The sequence below is a fragment of the Protobothrops mucrosquamatus genome, unplaced genomic scaffold (assembly GCF_001527695.2).
Source record: "Protobothrops mucrosquamatus isolate PMUCROS unplaced genomic scaffold, P.Mucros_1.0 scaffold533, whole genome shotgun sequence".
Lineage (NCBI taxonomy): Eukaryota > Metazoa > Chordata > Lepidosauria > Squamata > Viperidae > Protobothrops > Protobothrops mucrosquamatus.
The window spans coordinates 353,415-370,042 of NW_015386840.1; the positions used below are offsets into that span (position 1 = coordinate 353,415).

General features: G+C 36.4%; 2 protein-coding genes across 2 annotated transcripts in view; one reads left to right on the forward strand and one right to left on the reverse strand.

The window, feature by feature from the left end:
- CPLANE1 (ciliogenesis and planar polarity effector 1) overlaps positions 1–10,477 on the forward strand; it is a 60,297-nt gene extending 49,820 nt beyond the window's left edge. Inside the window, exons 46-54 of the mRNA XM_029284327.1 lie at positions 785–818; positions 1,935–2,066; positions 2,726–2,888; positions 4,750–4,811; positions 5,940–6,104; positions 6,781–6,872; positions 7,221–7,343; positions 8,870–9,033; positions 9,814–10,477. Coding sequence (XP_029140160.1) covers positions 785–818; positions 1,935–2,066; positions 2,726–2,888; positions 4,750–4,811; positions 5,940–6,104; positions 6,781–6,872; positions 7,221–7,343; positions 8,870–9,033; positions 9,814–9,948 — 1,070 coding nt within the window. The 3' untranslated portion in view covers positions 9,949–10,477. The remainder of the gene's footprint in view (positions 1–784; positions 819–1,934; positions 2,067–2,725; positions 2,889–4,749; positions 4,812–5,939; positions 6,105–6,780; positions 6,873–7,220; positions 7,344–8,869; positions 9,034–9,813) is intronic.
- A 4,484-nt stretch (positions 10,478–14,961) lies between these two features.
- Positions 14,962–16,628, reverse strand: part of NIPBL (NIPBL cohesin loading factor) — a 98,623-nt gene continuing 96,956 nt past the window's right edge. The window contains exon 46 of the mRNA XM_015816946.2: positions 14,962–16,547. Within this exon, the coding sequence (XP_015672432.1) occupies positions 16,182–16,547 (366 nt within the window). The 3' untranslated portion in view covers positions 14,962–16,181. The remainder of the gene's footprint in view (positions 16,548–16,628) is intronic.

Consider the following 16,628-nt stretch of genomic DNA (forward strand, 5'->3'; position numbering starts at 1 on the left):
TCCATCTTGGTAGCCCAGATTAACAACTTGGTATCTTCTATTTTGTTATTTACGTTCTCTAACCTGCTAATTTCTTTACAAAATATACTAGAGAAAATACTATAAATATCCCAGGATAGTTTTCTTTTATAAAATTGCTTTGCCTTGCAACTTGTTTACATTGTCACAAAGTCTTCATAGAGCCATGTTATATTACAACATGAAGTTTGCTAGCATCAAAAGAGAAGTTGTGATCTTGTACCAGTTTGTGAACAGGATATCTGACATTAAGGCTTGAAGGTTGGTCTATTTATCAAATGACAGAAGAGCTTTTTAAATTCTATGGGCCAATATTTACTATAACAAAGTAGCAATAGCACTTAGACTTATATACCACTTCACAGTGCTCTACAGCCCTCTCTAAGCAGTTTACAGATTCATCATATTGCCCCCAACAGTCTGGGTCCTCATTTTACTGACCTCGGAAGGATGGAAGGCTGAGTCAACCTTGAGCCAGTGAGAATCAAACTGCTGGCAGTCGGCAGTATTAGCCTGCAACACTGCATTCTAACCACTGCACCATCACGGCTCAGTCATAGTAATAGCCTCAGCCCATTTATTTTACAGCACATTGCATAAGGAAGTCTCAGTCAGTGATCCATGACATTCCTTGACTTGATTGGAAAGGAAATATTATTTTGAGTGATTAATATTTTGTTGTTATATAATAAGCCAGACTAAAAGTTGGTTTATTTTTATTAACCCTAAAAGTTAGTGATGATTTCTGTTTTTTTGTTTTTTATAGATATTAGTTTTAAAATGGAAGAACAAGATGAGAGGTATGTATGAGAAAATATTTCAGAAGCATTTACTGAAGTGGGAAGAATCATATTGGGAAACTTTCCTACCACTTCGCTATCATTATACCAGTTTTGAAAATAAATTCTATCCTCTACTTAGTGGCAGATTTCAAAATTATAGGAAGAAATTCTTTTATAGAGATTATAGAGTATTTACTAAAGTTTTTATTGAAGAGCCAAATTTGACTTAGGATACAACCACTTGTTCAGCAACCATTCAGAGTTACGATGACACTGAATGAGGGGGACTTGTAATCAGTTCAGAGATTCCAGCTATCACTGCTTTCCTGCAGTCATGGGATCACGATCTGGATGCTCAATGCGCAACTCGTGATTACGGTGTTGCAGCAAGTCATGGTCACGTGTTTATAATTTCTAATGTTTTTTTAACTTTCCACAATCGGGAGCAATGGAGAAGCTGGCAGGAAATCAGAAATCGCTCCCACCACTTTTTCGTCCACCCACACATTGAGGCCTACCTTCAGCAGCCCTTATGCTTCTCCTGCCCTTTATGGTCTGCCGGTTCTGTCCCCCTGCCTCTTCCCCAGCAAGGCCTAGCGAGTTCCCTTTGACAGATCAGGTTCTGCTGCCTTGCCGAGCTCACCCTGTGCATCCCAGGGCTGTGCCTTTGCCTAGGCCCTGGAGTCCAAGTCAGAGGTGGGAGGAAGAAGATGGCAAATGTCGGGGGGGGTGGGGTGTTGAGTAGGCCACAGAAATGTGCAGGGCTGCCAAAAAGACAGAGTTGATAGAGGAAAGATGATAGAGTTGAAGTCCACGCTATGGTTGTTGATGCAGGCTGGTTACCAAGATCCTGAATTCTGATGGTGTGACTGATCGGGCATTGTAATAGCCTTAACAACCATTTGTTCAGTGCCGTTGTAAGTCCGAATGATCACTGAATTAATAGACGTTAAGCAAGGATGACCTGTAGCATAAGAAAATTATTAAAACCCATCTTTTGCCTACACTTGAATATTATATTTCAGTTATTATTTTTATGTAAAGGTTTAGAAGTGTCATTGTGGTGTTATTGGATCTCTGTGTATTTTTAAAAGTAGCTTTCCAGTTTGCAGCAATTTTATTTTTTTTCGATAGATGTTCAGAAGATCGCCTTCGAATCACTGGCTTGAGTGATGTTTTGGACATTGTTAATGATCTTATAGTGGAGAATGGTGTTTCTCCTTCAGAGCTGGGCCTTACAGAAACTCAAGCTAGAAAAATGGCCAGGTAGTATTATATTGATACTTTTAATAACTTTGATCTACATACCGATGATGCTGTGTTGCAAATGTCAGGTTGATGCACCAAGGAGCAAAGATTTGATAATTTACCATCTGTAGTTGTTACGTATATACACATGAAGAAAGCAGCTTCATTGTAATTACACCTATCTTTGTGTCTTGATATCTAAAGAGTCACTTTCAACTTTAACTGTGTAGTGGCTGTTGATTCCGAATAGGGATGCTCACCTAATCTGATGACAAACAGACTATGAATTGATCAATATGCATGGGCAGATGGAGTTGCTAGCTTCCACACTTAGGATTTCCACCAGTCAGTTAAATAATTGGAACTAATGTTTATCTCTGAATGACAATAGAAAAGGGGGGGGGGGGGGAAAGAACACTTTATGTATGAATTGTAGCCATATTTTTTCCCAATAAATTACAGCAGTTTGTAATATTTTTACTTTGACTTGGTTTCTCCCCCCCCCCCTTAAATAACAATGGCCTTACCAACTTCTGAAATAATTCATTTCCACTGCATGATTCTAGAGGCATTGAATATTTGGTAGCAAAATATGCTTAAAGGTATCTACTCCTATCTTAGTTAAGAATCATGATGTAAAAAAAATAATGTTATAGATTCTGACTTTGTTATTTCAGTCTTTCAAATATACCATGTAAGCAGACATATAAAGCTGAGAAGGATAAAAAAGAGTTACATGCTTGGATGAAAAGAAAACGAAAACAGAGACTTGCTGAATATATGCAAACACTGTCTGAAAAACGGGCAAAAGAGCACAATCCATTCCATTTGAGAAAGATGGTAAGGCTATTTGCATTTAATTGTTAAAGTACATTAAAAGAAGGAATTTTATCAATATTAATCTCCCTGTTATAAAGTTGTATTTCTAAATCTGAATGGCCACCTATTCAGAAATGTGGCATATCAATTATAAAGTCAAGTGTGAGAAGAAATATGAAGATGAATAATAATAACAATTCTAGTACATGAATTTACCCACTGTAAATTCCTAAAAAAAAAGAAAATTACAGTGTTCCACTGGAAATTTCTAGCCTCCAGCCATCATTTTTATTTATTTCTACATAATACTTCTGGATCTCATGTAGACTCAGATATTTCAAAGGAAAAAGATGGATGGGGACTTCAAGGCATAATTTTGTTATGCAGTGCATCCAGCTGTCAAAAACAAGCAAGCAAAAAGACATATAAGGGAGGACCTGTTTTTATCTGATTAAATAAGTAAAAGAAATAGTATATAAAATAGAAATAGTATAAAAAGCCATGGGAAGTGGGGAATTCATGGAAGGGTATTAAAAAAACCTGAGCTATGGGGGTTTGGGAGGGAAGACAGTGTAGCAGATATCCGGGAAAGTAGGGAGAAAGGAATCAGAAATGGAGCATAGGTGGAAGATTGAAAGATGTGTAACACTTCTATGTGTAGAGAAAAAGATTTCGATTCCACCATCTTGCAGTTGGATCACCTTCCTCACAGCAGTTAATTTTGGTGACACCTGAGATGGATATTCCTTAAAGATCCAAATTGTTCACGTAGCCCCTCCAAAATTGGAGAGTTCTCATTCACCCGTGGTATATTGGTACATTATCCCTCAGAGTTTAGTGAGAGGCAGCACAAATGCTGCAGTGTGCTTGTCTCTCTGATACAGCACCTAAGTTAATCTTGAGTCCAGGCATTTCTTATAGTGGAGGTGGATGGCCCTGTTTGCTTAAGCAGAGAGTAAAGGGGATATTTCTCATGGACATCTCCATCCTCAAAGGCCACAGTCTTCTAGCTAATTCTGAGAAGACGGGAACATCAATTTCCCCCCTTCCATTTGGCAAAGAAGAAACCATAACTCATAAGAAACATTATCATGATTTGCAGTTTAAAACCCTGGATTCTTCAAATGCATCCATCATCTATAGAAACCTAAGCGAGAGTCATTCAACATTTCTCTAGGTCTCAATCTTTGACAGCATGATTCAGGGGGAATGGCTGTTGTCCAGGAAGAATAGGCCGTGCCAGGAGACTTTAGACTGCTAAAATCCTTATGATGTTTTAAAATGTCTGCAAGACCATGCTGGAAAATTCTGCTGGATGAAACAATAACATTAAACAGCTGGAAACTTTAAAAAAAAAATCTTGATGGTTAAAAAATGAACTTTTCTTTAGGAATCAAATGTTTATTTCAATCATAGTCCAACATAAAGCACAATCAGGAAAAATTACATCCATTTCAATAATAACACTTTCAATTGTAAGAGAGATAAAATACTGTAACTAAATTGCTAGTATTATATCATTGCTAGCCCAATGGTATAATACTAAAACACTAAAATCTCTATAAACACATCTTAATGCTAACGGTATGGACCAAAGGAACAGGGACTCAGAAGGCTGAAAAAATGATTTAAAAATAGGTCAATTAAAATATATTTAAAAAATATTTCTCTATAAAATTACTCATACCCAGTACCCTTACTTGTTTTCAAATGTTAATTATTACAGAGCAGAATCTGGCAATGCATGTAGTAAACAGTAAGCATTTCATCAGTAAATTTCCTGAGAATAATATTAAGCTTCTTCAGCTCTTAGTTAGAACAGTTAATAATGCAGACCAGATAACTGATATAACATTGATATCTGTTTGCGATTTTTGTATAGCCCCTTGGACTATCAACGCGAGAGATTAAATTACAACAGAAAAAGAAGAAGGAGAAAGATAAGTATGTTATTTTCAGGAGCTTTCTAGACTCTTAATCCACTGTATGTGGCAATTGAGCTGTTAAGTGTAAAATTATCTACATTTCACCATATATCTTTCACTGGTCTGTCAAATTTTATAATAATTGAATGAAATAATTCTAGGATAAAGTATTTGAATTCTGTGCCCCAGGGATAACATGAATGAAAATATTGAGAAAATTTTGAGTAGAACTGATAAAACCAGTTGAAAGAGAAACCTTGTGTTGGGGACACTGGGAAACAATTCTACTGTATTCATTCTGTGGCTAAATTCACTCTGCTATAGACTTGAATATTTTGGGAATTCCAAATTCCATATTGTTTGGCATGTTTCTATATTTTAAGAGAACATGTATCACTGATGCAAACCTGACAAAATAAAGATGAACCCAAAACTACAGATTTTCCTCAGCCACTTTTGTTGCTACTAAAGTATTTGATATTTTTAGTCCTCTTGTCTCTGATCTTGTTTGTTATATGGAAGCAGAATAGGCAAAATCAGAATAATGTCTCTTTCATACAGTCCTTTATAGATTACAGATAGTCCTAAACTTTATGACCACAATTGAGCTCAAAATTTCTGTTGCTAGGTAAGACAGTTGTTAAATGAATTTTGCTCCATTTTACGACCTTTCTTGCCACAGATGTGTTAAGTGAATCACTGCAGTTCTAAGTAACACAGTTGTTAAGTGAATCTGGCTTCCCCATTGACTTTGTATGTCAGAAGGCTGCACAAAGTGATCACATGACCCCAGTACACTACAACCATCATAAATATGAACCAATTGCCAAGCATCTAAATTTGAATCCTGTGACCATGGGGATGCTGCAACGGTCATAGGTATGAAAAACGGTCATAAGTCCCTTTTTCAGTTCTGTTCTAACTTCGAACGGGCACTAAATGAACTGTTATAAATCGAGAATTACCTGTACGTCTTCTAGTAGCATGTTTTTCTTGTACACAGTATATTTTTATGTGTCTCCTTTTCTCCTGAGTAGTGACAAACTTAGGTTGCTTTTAAATAACCTAGAAGGGATGTCTATTTAAAAAGAAAATCTGCAATTGTTGAGTAATTAGTAGCTAATTGGCCCATTTGCTTTCTCTGAAGGGTCTTGCTATCTGAACATCATAACTTAAGAGTCAACGAAGCTCTCACTCTGATGCAAGACTTGCTGTCTGACACTGTGCAGCTCCCTTCCAGTAAATATAAACCATCGTCTAGAAGAAAATCATCTTATGATTATAAGCAGCCACGCATCACTTCTGCTGGAGGGTAACGTATTTTAAAGTAATATTGTCATTAATTTTCCTGCTTCATTCTCAGATTTACCAATGTGACAACACTGTGCAGGGCTTCTCAGACAGAAGTCCCACCGAGTACAGTTGCTTTTATTCCTAGAAAAAAAAATATTACCAAATTACAGCATTAATTTCAACTTTTAACTTCACAGTGGTTCAGTATCATAGCAAAGGATGGTCAACAAACATATTTTGGGTGTTCTGTTTCAAAATTGCTGGCACACAGATGCAGACACAGTATTCCGAAACTGAAATATTTACTACGGATTAAGCAGTTAGCAGTCAACAGGAATGTAATTCAAATTCTAGCAGAAAATGGTTGCCTGAAAAATGCCAGTACAGTCTAAAGAGCAGTAGCATAGTCCAATACATTCCAAGAGTCACAAAAAGCCAAATTAGGTAGTCAGGCAATCAAAGGGCCACAAACAAGAAAGAGGAACAAAAGTCACAAACTAGGATTCCAACAAAGCTTGCTTCCAACAAAGGCTTGCAGTCAAAGCAGCTACCTAAAGCTGTCTGCTCACACCTGGTTGCAATCATTTGTGCCTCGTCCTTTGCCTTGCGATCAGCCCATATATTCCAGTATATATATTTTCAAAATGTTCTAGAATAATTATTGCAATTATAAAAATATATATTTTTTATTGAAGTTTCCATGGGAGGAGCAAGCCATTTGCCAAAGTTGGTTTGGGTGCAACAAGATCCCTTTCAAGTCTGTCTTGTGACACAACTCGTAAAAAGGGTAAGAAACAAAGATCTGCGTTATCATACCTGATATCAAATATTCGGTACAAAGTGCATGGAGCATTTTTAGACTGTAATGTTTTACGCTTAACATTTTGCATCATAATGTTTAAAGAAATAAGCAAACAAGCTTTATGGAGAAATGGAACATTAATTCCATTTCAATAGAGCCTTGAAATTTTAGGGTGATGCAAACAGAAACATATAGCAAAAAACCTCTAAGCTTCTGCCATGCTGAAGATAATAAAGATCGCTAAATCACACTGAATTGTAATCTGGTAACTTTGTTTGACGTTTCTAATCCATAATGTGAAAGGAATGGTTTTGTTGTCTTTTTTTGCTTAAGGTCGACTCTGCCAAACTCCGTACAGAAGAATGTCACTAGAATCCCATCAAGGTGAAGCATATGGGAAAAGCAGTAGAAACCAGAGGCAATGGACGAGTAGCAGGCTGGACCTAAGAAACCATGGTCTGTGGTTGCATAAAACTCAATGCTATTCATTGGCTCTCATCTCCATGGTCCCTTTTAGATGCCTTCTATTTTTGGAGAAAGACCTTCTTCTATTGCTAGGCTTTTTCAGTTTGGATTAATTCATAGTGATTGAACTTTTTTTCAGATTTTAACTCTTCTTGCTCACCTGCTTTGAGTATTTTAGTGGTAATTTAGTACAAATTCAGTCAGTAGGTGAACTTAGGTAGCTCACAGAAGGCCTTTATCTCATGTTCTGAAAAAGTCAAAACTTATCTAAAGAGATCATTGGCAGAACTTACAGTATAAAAGTCTTCCTCTCTTCTTTTAGTTGGAATGCTTTCCAGAGCTTGGGGGTGGGAGGGTTCCCTACATTGTTTGGAATCCTCATTGAAGAGAGTTACCACTGTTGGAGAGAGCTTTTAAAATCTTTTCTGCAAGCAATAACTGTAGTCCAGAAATTGGCAGCTCTGGACATAAATTCTGTGTAAGGCCTGTACACATTTTTCCTTTTTCTGAGCTGATGAATGTTTGAGGGAAAATATACTGTCCCAATATTATGGCCAGTATGGCATGCATGGGGTAATTTAGTGTGAGACAGAACACTGTTTTGAAGCTCATGTTAGTCTTCTTTTGATGGACATGAAGGAGGAACATATACTATTGCCTTCTTGATGCCCCATACCTGAATGAGAAGGATGCCAATTTGGTCACGTATATATCAAGGGACAGGAGAATTTAGATTAACAGTTGTTACTATCCTTGATAGTGAGCTTCCCACCATTCATGCTCAAGCCAAGAGTAGCTTCAGGTATTCTTGCAGTCCTTTTGTGTTAGGATATTGAAGCTGGGAGGAGAAGCCATGAGATCTTTAGCACTATTGTGGGGTCCTCTGGGTCATGCTCAAAGAAACCTCATGCTGCTTCAGCCATTTCTGTTTCTTGGCTTGCCTACAGACCCAGGGAGGAGAGGGGAACAATGGAATGTGGATTGCAGGTGTGAAGCTGCAAGCCTGAGAACCAAGGTCATTCAAGATTTTGTTTACTGAAAACCAAAGACTTTCTCTCATAATAATTGTCTGAAGTTTAATTGGGTAACATGACCTGCACTAATGAGTTGAGGGAGGTTTCTCTATTTTTAATATAGCAATTTAGGCGCAAAATAGTCAGAGCTGGTTTGCCTTTCATCCGTGCCGAAATGATTTGCTCAATAAAGTTTTGCATTAGAGATTGGATCATCTCTGCTATGCTTACTTCAAATTGGGTTCATCAGTTGGAACCTTGACACTCTGTCTTTCTCATTGATAACAGGTGTATGATAGAGACCAAGATCAACTATGGTGGAGTAAATGCTTACCAAGAAGGTCCCTTTTAGATACTTTTAAGAGATAAAAAGCAGAACTAAAACTGACCTGATCTTTTATCCAATGGGATTCAAAATTCAGGTCCAATCTACTGAATACTTAAATAGTAACAAATTTAAATAAACTAAAATACAAAATTTTGTAAAAAATTGTTCCCCTCCAGCTTCTGATCAGACAAGAGAGTCAATGAATGAGAAAAGGCTCTTCACTTCTAGTGTGACATCTCAGGCCACTGAAGAGACTGAAGACAATACAGTGAGCGGTTGGAGTGTCCCTGAAGAGATCCAGCAAATACTGTATGGCACATCTAATGCACATTTCAACAAGGTGGGGACAGCAAAAGTAGCTAGTACAAATCTGGCTATAGCTCTGGAATAGTTACTTGTTTGTGTCTTCATTTTATTTGGTATTTATGACTCTCCTGGGAGAAGGGTTAGATTCTTATTGTTTACAGTGCCTTTTCATAGGTTAACGTTTGAGCCCAAGTCTAGTTTTGGAATTGATAAATTCTTGTTACTCTTCTACTCCCCCAAAAATAGGACTATAGTCTCAGGGCTAAAAAAAAAGGGGTGCTCCTTAAAAATATGAAAAGATTTCATATCTGAAGATCCAACAACTTTTGAGATGGGCAGAATCATCTTCTCCCAGGATGCCAGTGGGCCATGCTGTAAGAAGGATATCCAGCCTTTCCAAAAATGTAAATGGAAGGTCTTTTCAGTGTCTTCCACTGTTATTGTGCTGTGTTTTTTATAAGATTTTGAGGAGGCAGAAAAGAAGGGGAAGACGAGAAAAGGTTAGGCCTCCAAATGAATCACTGTTGTACTATATAAAAACTTCACTTCAGCAAGGCACAGGCGGATGCATCCGTTGGAGATAGTACTATAAGAAACTGGTGACTATGAGCCACAGAAATAGAAAGCAAGGAAAGTGTGGGGCCAACGAATGGTTTCCAACAGAGATCAAATATTAAGACTTTTTGTTAATCATGTACTTTACTAATAGCTGGCCTAATTTTAACACAAGGGGGAAAAACACTTTTTTGGCCTTGAGAAGGTCTCTTGACTGGTCTTTTTCTTATCTCCATCATGCTTCTCTTTCTCTCTCCAGGAATCACTTCCAGAAGATGCTTACTCGATTGCCAGTCTTAATAATATTGACAGTATGAGTGAAAGTACCAGCAGCATCCTTAGCAAGCTAGATTGGAATTCCATAGAGGCTATGGTAGCAAATGTGGAGAAGTAAAACTGTATCTAGCCTGTTCTGGTCTTTAAAATGTCATTAAGTGGAATATGTAAATGAATAATTGATGGTGAAGTTGGAAGACAATCAAGCAATGTCCACAAGTAACATCAAGAGCCAGCATTCATCCATTCAGGAAATACTGCATAATGTTACAGAAAAAATCAAGGAATTTTTTAAAAAATGATTACCTTCAGAATGATTTGAAACGCAAGGTGATGTTCCACACGATGGCATTTTAGCATTTGTAGAGTATGTAGATGTTTAATAAATCTGGCAAACAAGGTCCTAAGGATGTTTAGATGACCAGGCTTGCATCTTGATTTCAATGAATCTTGCTTAAAACAATGAACATTTAAATATTCCTATAATAAAATGTTTGGTTGGTTTGTTTGCTTATGTTTGACTAGTTTGTATAATATCAAGTTTGTTTTGAAGGTGTTGCTGATATCCAGTATCCTTGCTGTGTTACTTTTGGGTAGTTTGTGAGAGATGATCAGGCCTTAAAAATATGTTGCCTCCTTTGCTATGTGAATATTTAAAACGGTTTCATTTTTTAAATCATTCTCTTGATGATTTGTTTTATTAGGATGGCTGATAGAAAGCACTCTGCATTGACTAATAGCGTATCTACCTTTAACCTTAAGATGAAAATGAGGATATAAGGGGCTTGTTTTTAGTTCCTAATGTTCATATTGGTGGAATACTTGAAATTTTCCGAATATATCTTCCCTCAGAACCTTCAAATCATTTTGAGTTGTTCTTTTAAAATGCAAGATATTGAAATATTCTGAGTGGATAAATATTAAGCTCAAATTAAGAAAATAACAGGTATTTCATATACTCATTTTGCAAATTTGCCAATGTTACAGTTTATCATAAAGACATATTCTGGCTCCAAGTTTGGGAATCCTTTCTCACACACCAGAAATGCTCCCTTGGAAGGTAGCTGGTTCTTTGAGGTAGGCCAGATAAGGAAACAGACCCCTAAGAATGCCTGGAACTCTCCTGGACTAATATAGGCTATAGCAGGGGTAGGCAACCTTGGCTCTTTTATGACTCGTGGACTTTAACTCCCAGAATTCCTGAGCCAGCCATGCTGGCTCAGGAATTCTGGGAGTTGAAGTCCACGAGTCATAAAAGAGCCAAGGTTGCCTACCCCTGGGCTATAGTAACAATCTTGAAAGCCTCCCCACCCTCTTATATCTGTGGGAATTAGAGTGAAGCCACTTTGAGTTTCTAATGTTTACTTCATTTCTTATCTAATATCTCTATGCCTCCAAACTGTGGTGGTGGAAGATTCTGATCAAGCAAACTATCACTCACAAAAGCTGATGCCTTTTCATAACATTGGTTAGCTTGAGCAGGCATTACCAGATTGGACTACTGTAAACTAAATGCTTCTCCTCCTACAATGTTTGGTAACAAAATGAACTCTAATCTTTTCACTCAATTACTAGTGAGATTATTCCTTTTGTAATTAAGATGAGATTTGTAAATAAGGAAGCCCCCATTATATTTTAATGGGGTGAAAGAACCTTTAGAGTGCTTAATTGGATAATCTGGTGGCATTCCGGAGATTCAGACAGCGGGATGGAATGCACGTTGTGATACCAAGATAATGTAACATTGTAAATCATGATTACATCTTTATCTGTATTTGTAGAAATTGTACAGCAATGCTCTAGATATGCAATATATTAGAATGAATCAAATATTTAACATATTGGTAATAAGATATCTATGGAAGCATGTAAAATTATGGGTTTTTTCCTTCTTCGTCTTCTAATACTATTACTAATTACTATTATTACAAAAACTCTATGTAGTAAAAAGGTGTAGAGCAGGGGTATCAAACTGGCAGCCCACAGGCCAGATGTATCATGTGCAGGCCACACCCACACTGGCTCCACAAAGGCAAAAAGTGTCGTGATACCTCATGATATGTCATGTGACGCAATTGAGTTTGACACCCGTGGTGTAGAGCATGGACAGAGAAATAAATAGTTCTCACTTAGAGACTGCTTGTTCAATGACCAGTTACCAGGGTGCTGAAAAGGATAGTTATAACCAGTCCTTGAGCTTGCAGCTGTTATGTTCTTGGAGTCATGTGATGGTGACTTGGATACTTGGCAACTGGCATGCATTCATGGCAGGCACAGCATCCTGCAGTCACATGATACATTCATGTGATACATTTGATACATTCACAGCCAATTTTCCACAAGCAAAGTTAGTGGGGAAGTCACTAACATGTTGCACTTAATGACTTACTGACATAAATCAGTGCAGTCATAACATTTATGACATTACGTAGCAACTCCTGGAAAATACTTATGTATCTGTAGGGTAAATACAGGTAGCCCTCAACTTACGATCACAATTGGTACCCTATTTTTTTGCTGCTAAACAAGGCAATTGTTGAATTTGTATAACAAACTGTATAACTTTTTGCAGTTGTTAAATGAATCATGCAGTTGTTAAGCGAATCTGGCTTCCCCCATTGACTTTGCTTGTTAGAAGCTAGCTGGGAAGGTCACAAATGTGATCACATGACCCTGCAACCATCAAATGCATGCTGGTTGCCAAGTTACTCATTTTCATCACATGACTGGGGATGCTGCAGCACTTGTAGGTGGAAGAACTAGTTGTAAGTCACTTTTTTCAGTGCTGTTATAACTTTGGACACTAAACAAATGGTTGTAAGTCAAGGACTACCTATATAGGGTGGATTAACATGCCTATAGATGCATATCTAGAGAGCATTGTTTATGTTAATTCCAGTTAATACATCAAACTGCTAAGAATGATTATATTTTAATGGAATGGACAAACTCCAATGATTTCTCTTAAAACTATGATTTTCATATAGTAACAGTGGTTTTAACTTTGCAGATTTTAAACTACCATTGATTTGTTAACTTCAGTAATGTTTTGCAATGAAAATATTAAAATATGTACCCTTGTGGGCTCATCTATAATCACCCTTAGACCCAGCTAGAATTCCCTCAAGATGGGTAAGAAATTAAAATTGGATTTCAAATTTCCATGAAACATATGTGAAAATCTAGAACTCTTAAAGAAAATATTTTTGTTGGCTTTGATTGAAAATGAGGTAATTAACTGATTGAAAACAACTTTATGATAAATATTACAGAAGGAATATATTTCTGAACAAGAGAAATCATAGATCTCACTTTATTAGACTTTTGATTTGATATTTGCCAGTTCTTAACTCAGAATTAACCAGCTTCAAACTTTTAAGTTTTTCTGAAGCCACATAGAGTTGAGAGAGGAGAGTATGGATGTCTACAGTCATACATATCAAGTCCATCTGCTTAGCCTATATTTAATTATCAGTTTAGACTCTAGAGTCTTGTCACCCAGCTGAGCTGGGAGAACAAGTGATTGAGGGCAATTGGGCAGATATTTAGTGAGAATAATATGACCAAGTGGGTAAATTGTGATAAGGTGCCTGCAAAAGTTCAAATTAAATTTCAGAGTTCTTGAAGACTTGGGTGCAATATCAAGTATCTTCCCTGCCACAAAGGAGAAGATACTAGAAGATGTGCAGCAAAAACATGCTCTCTCTCTGCTTTGATATGACTGTGCCAGCAACAGTTTTTGACTTTTTCACCATTTAACTCTGTGTTTATTTGTTGCCATCCCTTTTTGGATAACGTTATAATTTCAACCTTAATGGCCACCCACTCATAAACGATTCTGCACATGTACAATAATGGACAAACTCCCGGCTGAGGGCATGTAGCTAATCATATTAAAAATGTAGTTTTTAAGGACTCAATCCCATTCAACTGAATCCATCCCCCCTATAATGATTGTTGGGTGGAATGAATAACTTATTTCTTATAATATACTGATATATGGGATGGCAAAGCCCAACAATCATGTCCACTTCAAATGTGTTTGGCTTGCTAATTTATTTATTAAATATATATGCTGCCCATCTCACTATTGGTATTTAAGAATATCCGTTTCTAAAACGTTCTAGTTCAGCAGAAAGATTCAATCTACAAACAACAACCATGTGTTTATGGGGCAAAAAAGTTGCATCTGTTTATGTAATATGAAACAGTGGAATGAACTGGAATCCTCAACATAGAAATTAGAAATGGAATTTACCAACCACCAAGAGCAACTGCTTCTTTGGAACTTTCTCTGAACTGCCTCCCCCTATGTTTTTTTTTTTTTTAATTTACATACATTTTGGGCCCATGACCCTAAGGAATAGGGTTAATTCTTCATGTAATGTACTATCACTATTATTCTCTTTAGTGTGTTTCACAGCAATTAATATGGAGCTACGTGATTAATTTTCTGGTAAAATAGAACATAATAAAATCAATTTGTAGATACCCAGGGAGTAACTGAGTGACTGTTAACTGCCAAGTATTGTACAAAAAAGAATTAGGCAAAATATAATATTTGCATGAATGCAGGACAGTGTTTGCTTTCACAACCTTAAAAATCAATTTTGCCCAGAAATATTTGCAGCAATTAAGACAAAGAAGAGGAAATGAAAAATATTTCATAGAGCAATTAGATTCTGAAAATTATTAGTCATGTCAGTTTAATTTTTCAATTCTGTACAAGATAATGAATTTGAATATGGTGTTACTGTTTCCTACAGATCAAGTAACACACTAGAATTCTGTAATGTAATAAAAACACACCCCACCATATATTAATTTTATAATTGAATTGAATGCATCTAAAATCTTTGATGAACATCCACTTTTAAATAAAATGTAGACTTTAAAATAGTTATTTGCTATTATGCTATTCATTTCTTCTGCTTTTGTCAATATGTAAAAATTATTTTTGTGTTATTATCCAGAAATAGAACAGCTGAAAGAATGGTGACAGTACACATTGAAGCACCACTCCAGAGACAGTTTAAAATAGCATTTTCAGTGTATAAAAGATGAAAACAGATTTCAAGTAATTAAAAAAAACCTATCTACAATACAGCCATTTCTGTCCAGCTTTTTTAAAAAATCATTTAAAATGGTTAAGTTAGTGCAACTATAAGTTACAAATCCACATTGATTCCTGACATTTGCAGGCTCCAACTGATTCAGTACGGGAGTACCACTTGGATCATAATAACCAACAACAGAATACAGGCGCACCATCATTCAGGAGATGCCTTTGCGCATTATGTCCTGGTGTAATGCACTCAGATGTCCTAACGAAATATACATGTTTCTTTACTCAGAACAGAGTGATGTTTTTTCCCTGTTTTAAACATTGCCATATGAACAGCATTAGAAAGAAATTGAAGCATACAAGAAATAAACTATATTTTCTTTTTATATCAAAATGTACTCTTGAAAATGTGTTTGGCACAGTGCTAAATCATATATAGTTAATACTAAATATTGCAGGATACAATAAAACCCTGGAGTTAACTTGTGTTTACACCCTTGTAAGGGATAAAGATACCAATTATTCAGAAATCAGCCTATACAAACTGTATAAACAATATTTATGTCTTGCTTTGAAAACCACTGATATAGTAAATTTTACATAAAAGACTGGAAAATAATATAAATGGATTTAAACAGATCTTTACAATAAGAAATTCAAATGGAAACAGACAAGTAACAAAGAGAAGTAAAAAAATTTATTGCAGTATTCGTTCCACCAGATTTGCTGGGGATCCCTTTTCTTGTATTATTTCAGGGTGACCTAATACATCAAAAATCTACATTTACAAAAACTCCTCCTGCAGGTAGGTCATAGATACTGCATGCTTTTTCCCCCAACAGAATAAATTATATATCCAGGAAATTCTGCCATTTTACAGCCTGGAAAAACGATGCTTTCCTTGAAACTGGGCTAAGCTAAAGAAAGCCATCCGCTGCTAGGTTAAACTCCAAGAACACTTTATTAAGAACATTAACAGACTAATTTCCAACATTCACTTGTTTATTTTTTTTTAAACAGAAAGGGTTTTTTTTCAAGATATAAACATTTTTTTCGTTAAACTATTATACAGTGGGAGTAAAAATGAACTGAGAAGTTTCTGCTGCACAACAGCGAAGGAAGCTCCCACAAAAATGTTTACCAAACATTTCCTTCTGTTTCCTGCATCCCAGGTGTCATTCTTACTCTTCATTAAATTGATTTTTTTTTTTTGCCAGAAAGTTGGTAATTTCAAGTTTTTTTTTCTGTTCTTTCCTGTAAAATTTGGCTGCATGTGTACAAATGCATTAGCTGGAAGTTCCATCCTTGGCGGCATACAGCGATCGTAAAGTCTGAACCACTTTATTAGTCAGCTTATTAGCACTCGTTAGAGCAATTTTTTTGTAAATAATGTCTGACTCTTTGATAGTGTCTACCCAAGGCACCAGTTTGCGGCCATCACGGCGCTTAGCCTCAGTCCAGGAGCCACTGTAGGAGCCTGCCATCCATTGAACACTGAAGCCATTGCTGGTTTTCTGCACTACTCTTGCAATTTGTGGTCGATCTTTGTACTTTGGACAGCAAATAGCGATGACATCCATGACATCAACACTTTCATTCATCTGTGCTGCCAACTCCGTAGAGTCTGAATTTCGTTTTGACCTTCTCAATGACTAAAACATTGGAGGGGAAAAAAGACCAAGTGTTACACAAAAGAACTTGATTGAAATTATTGCTTTTATTGCTTTTAATCC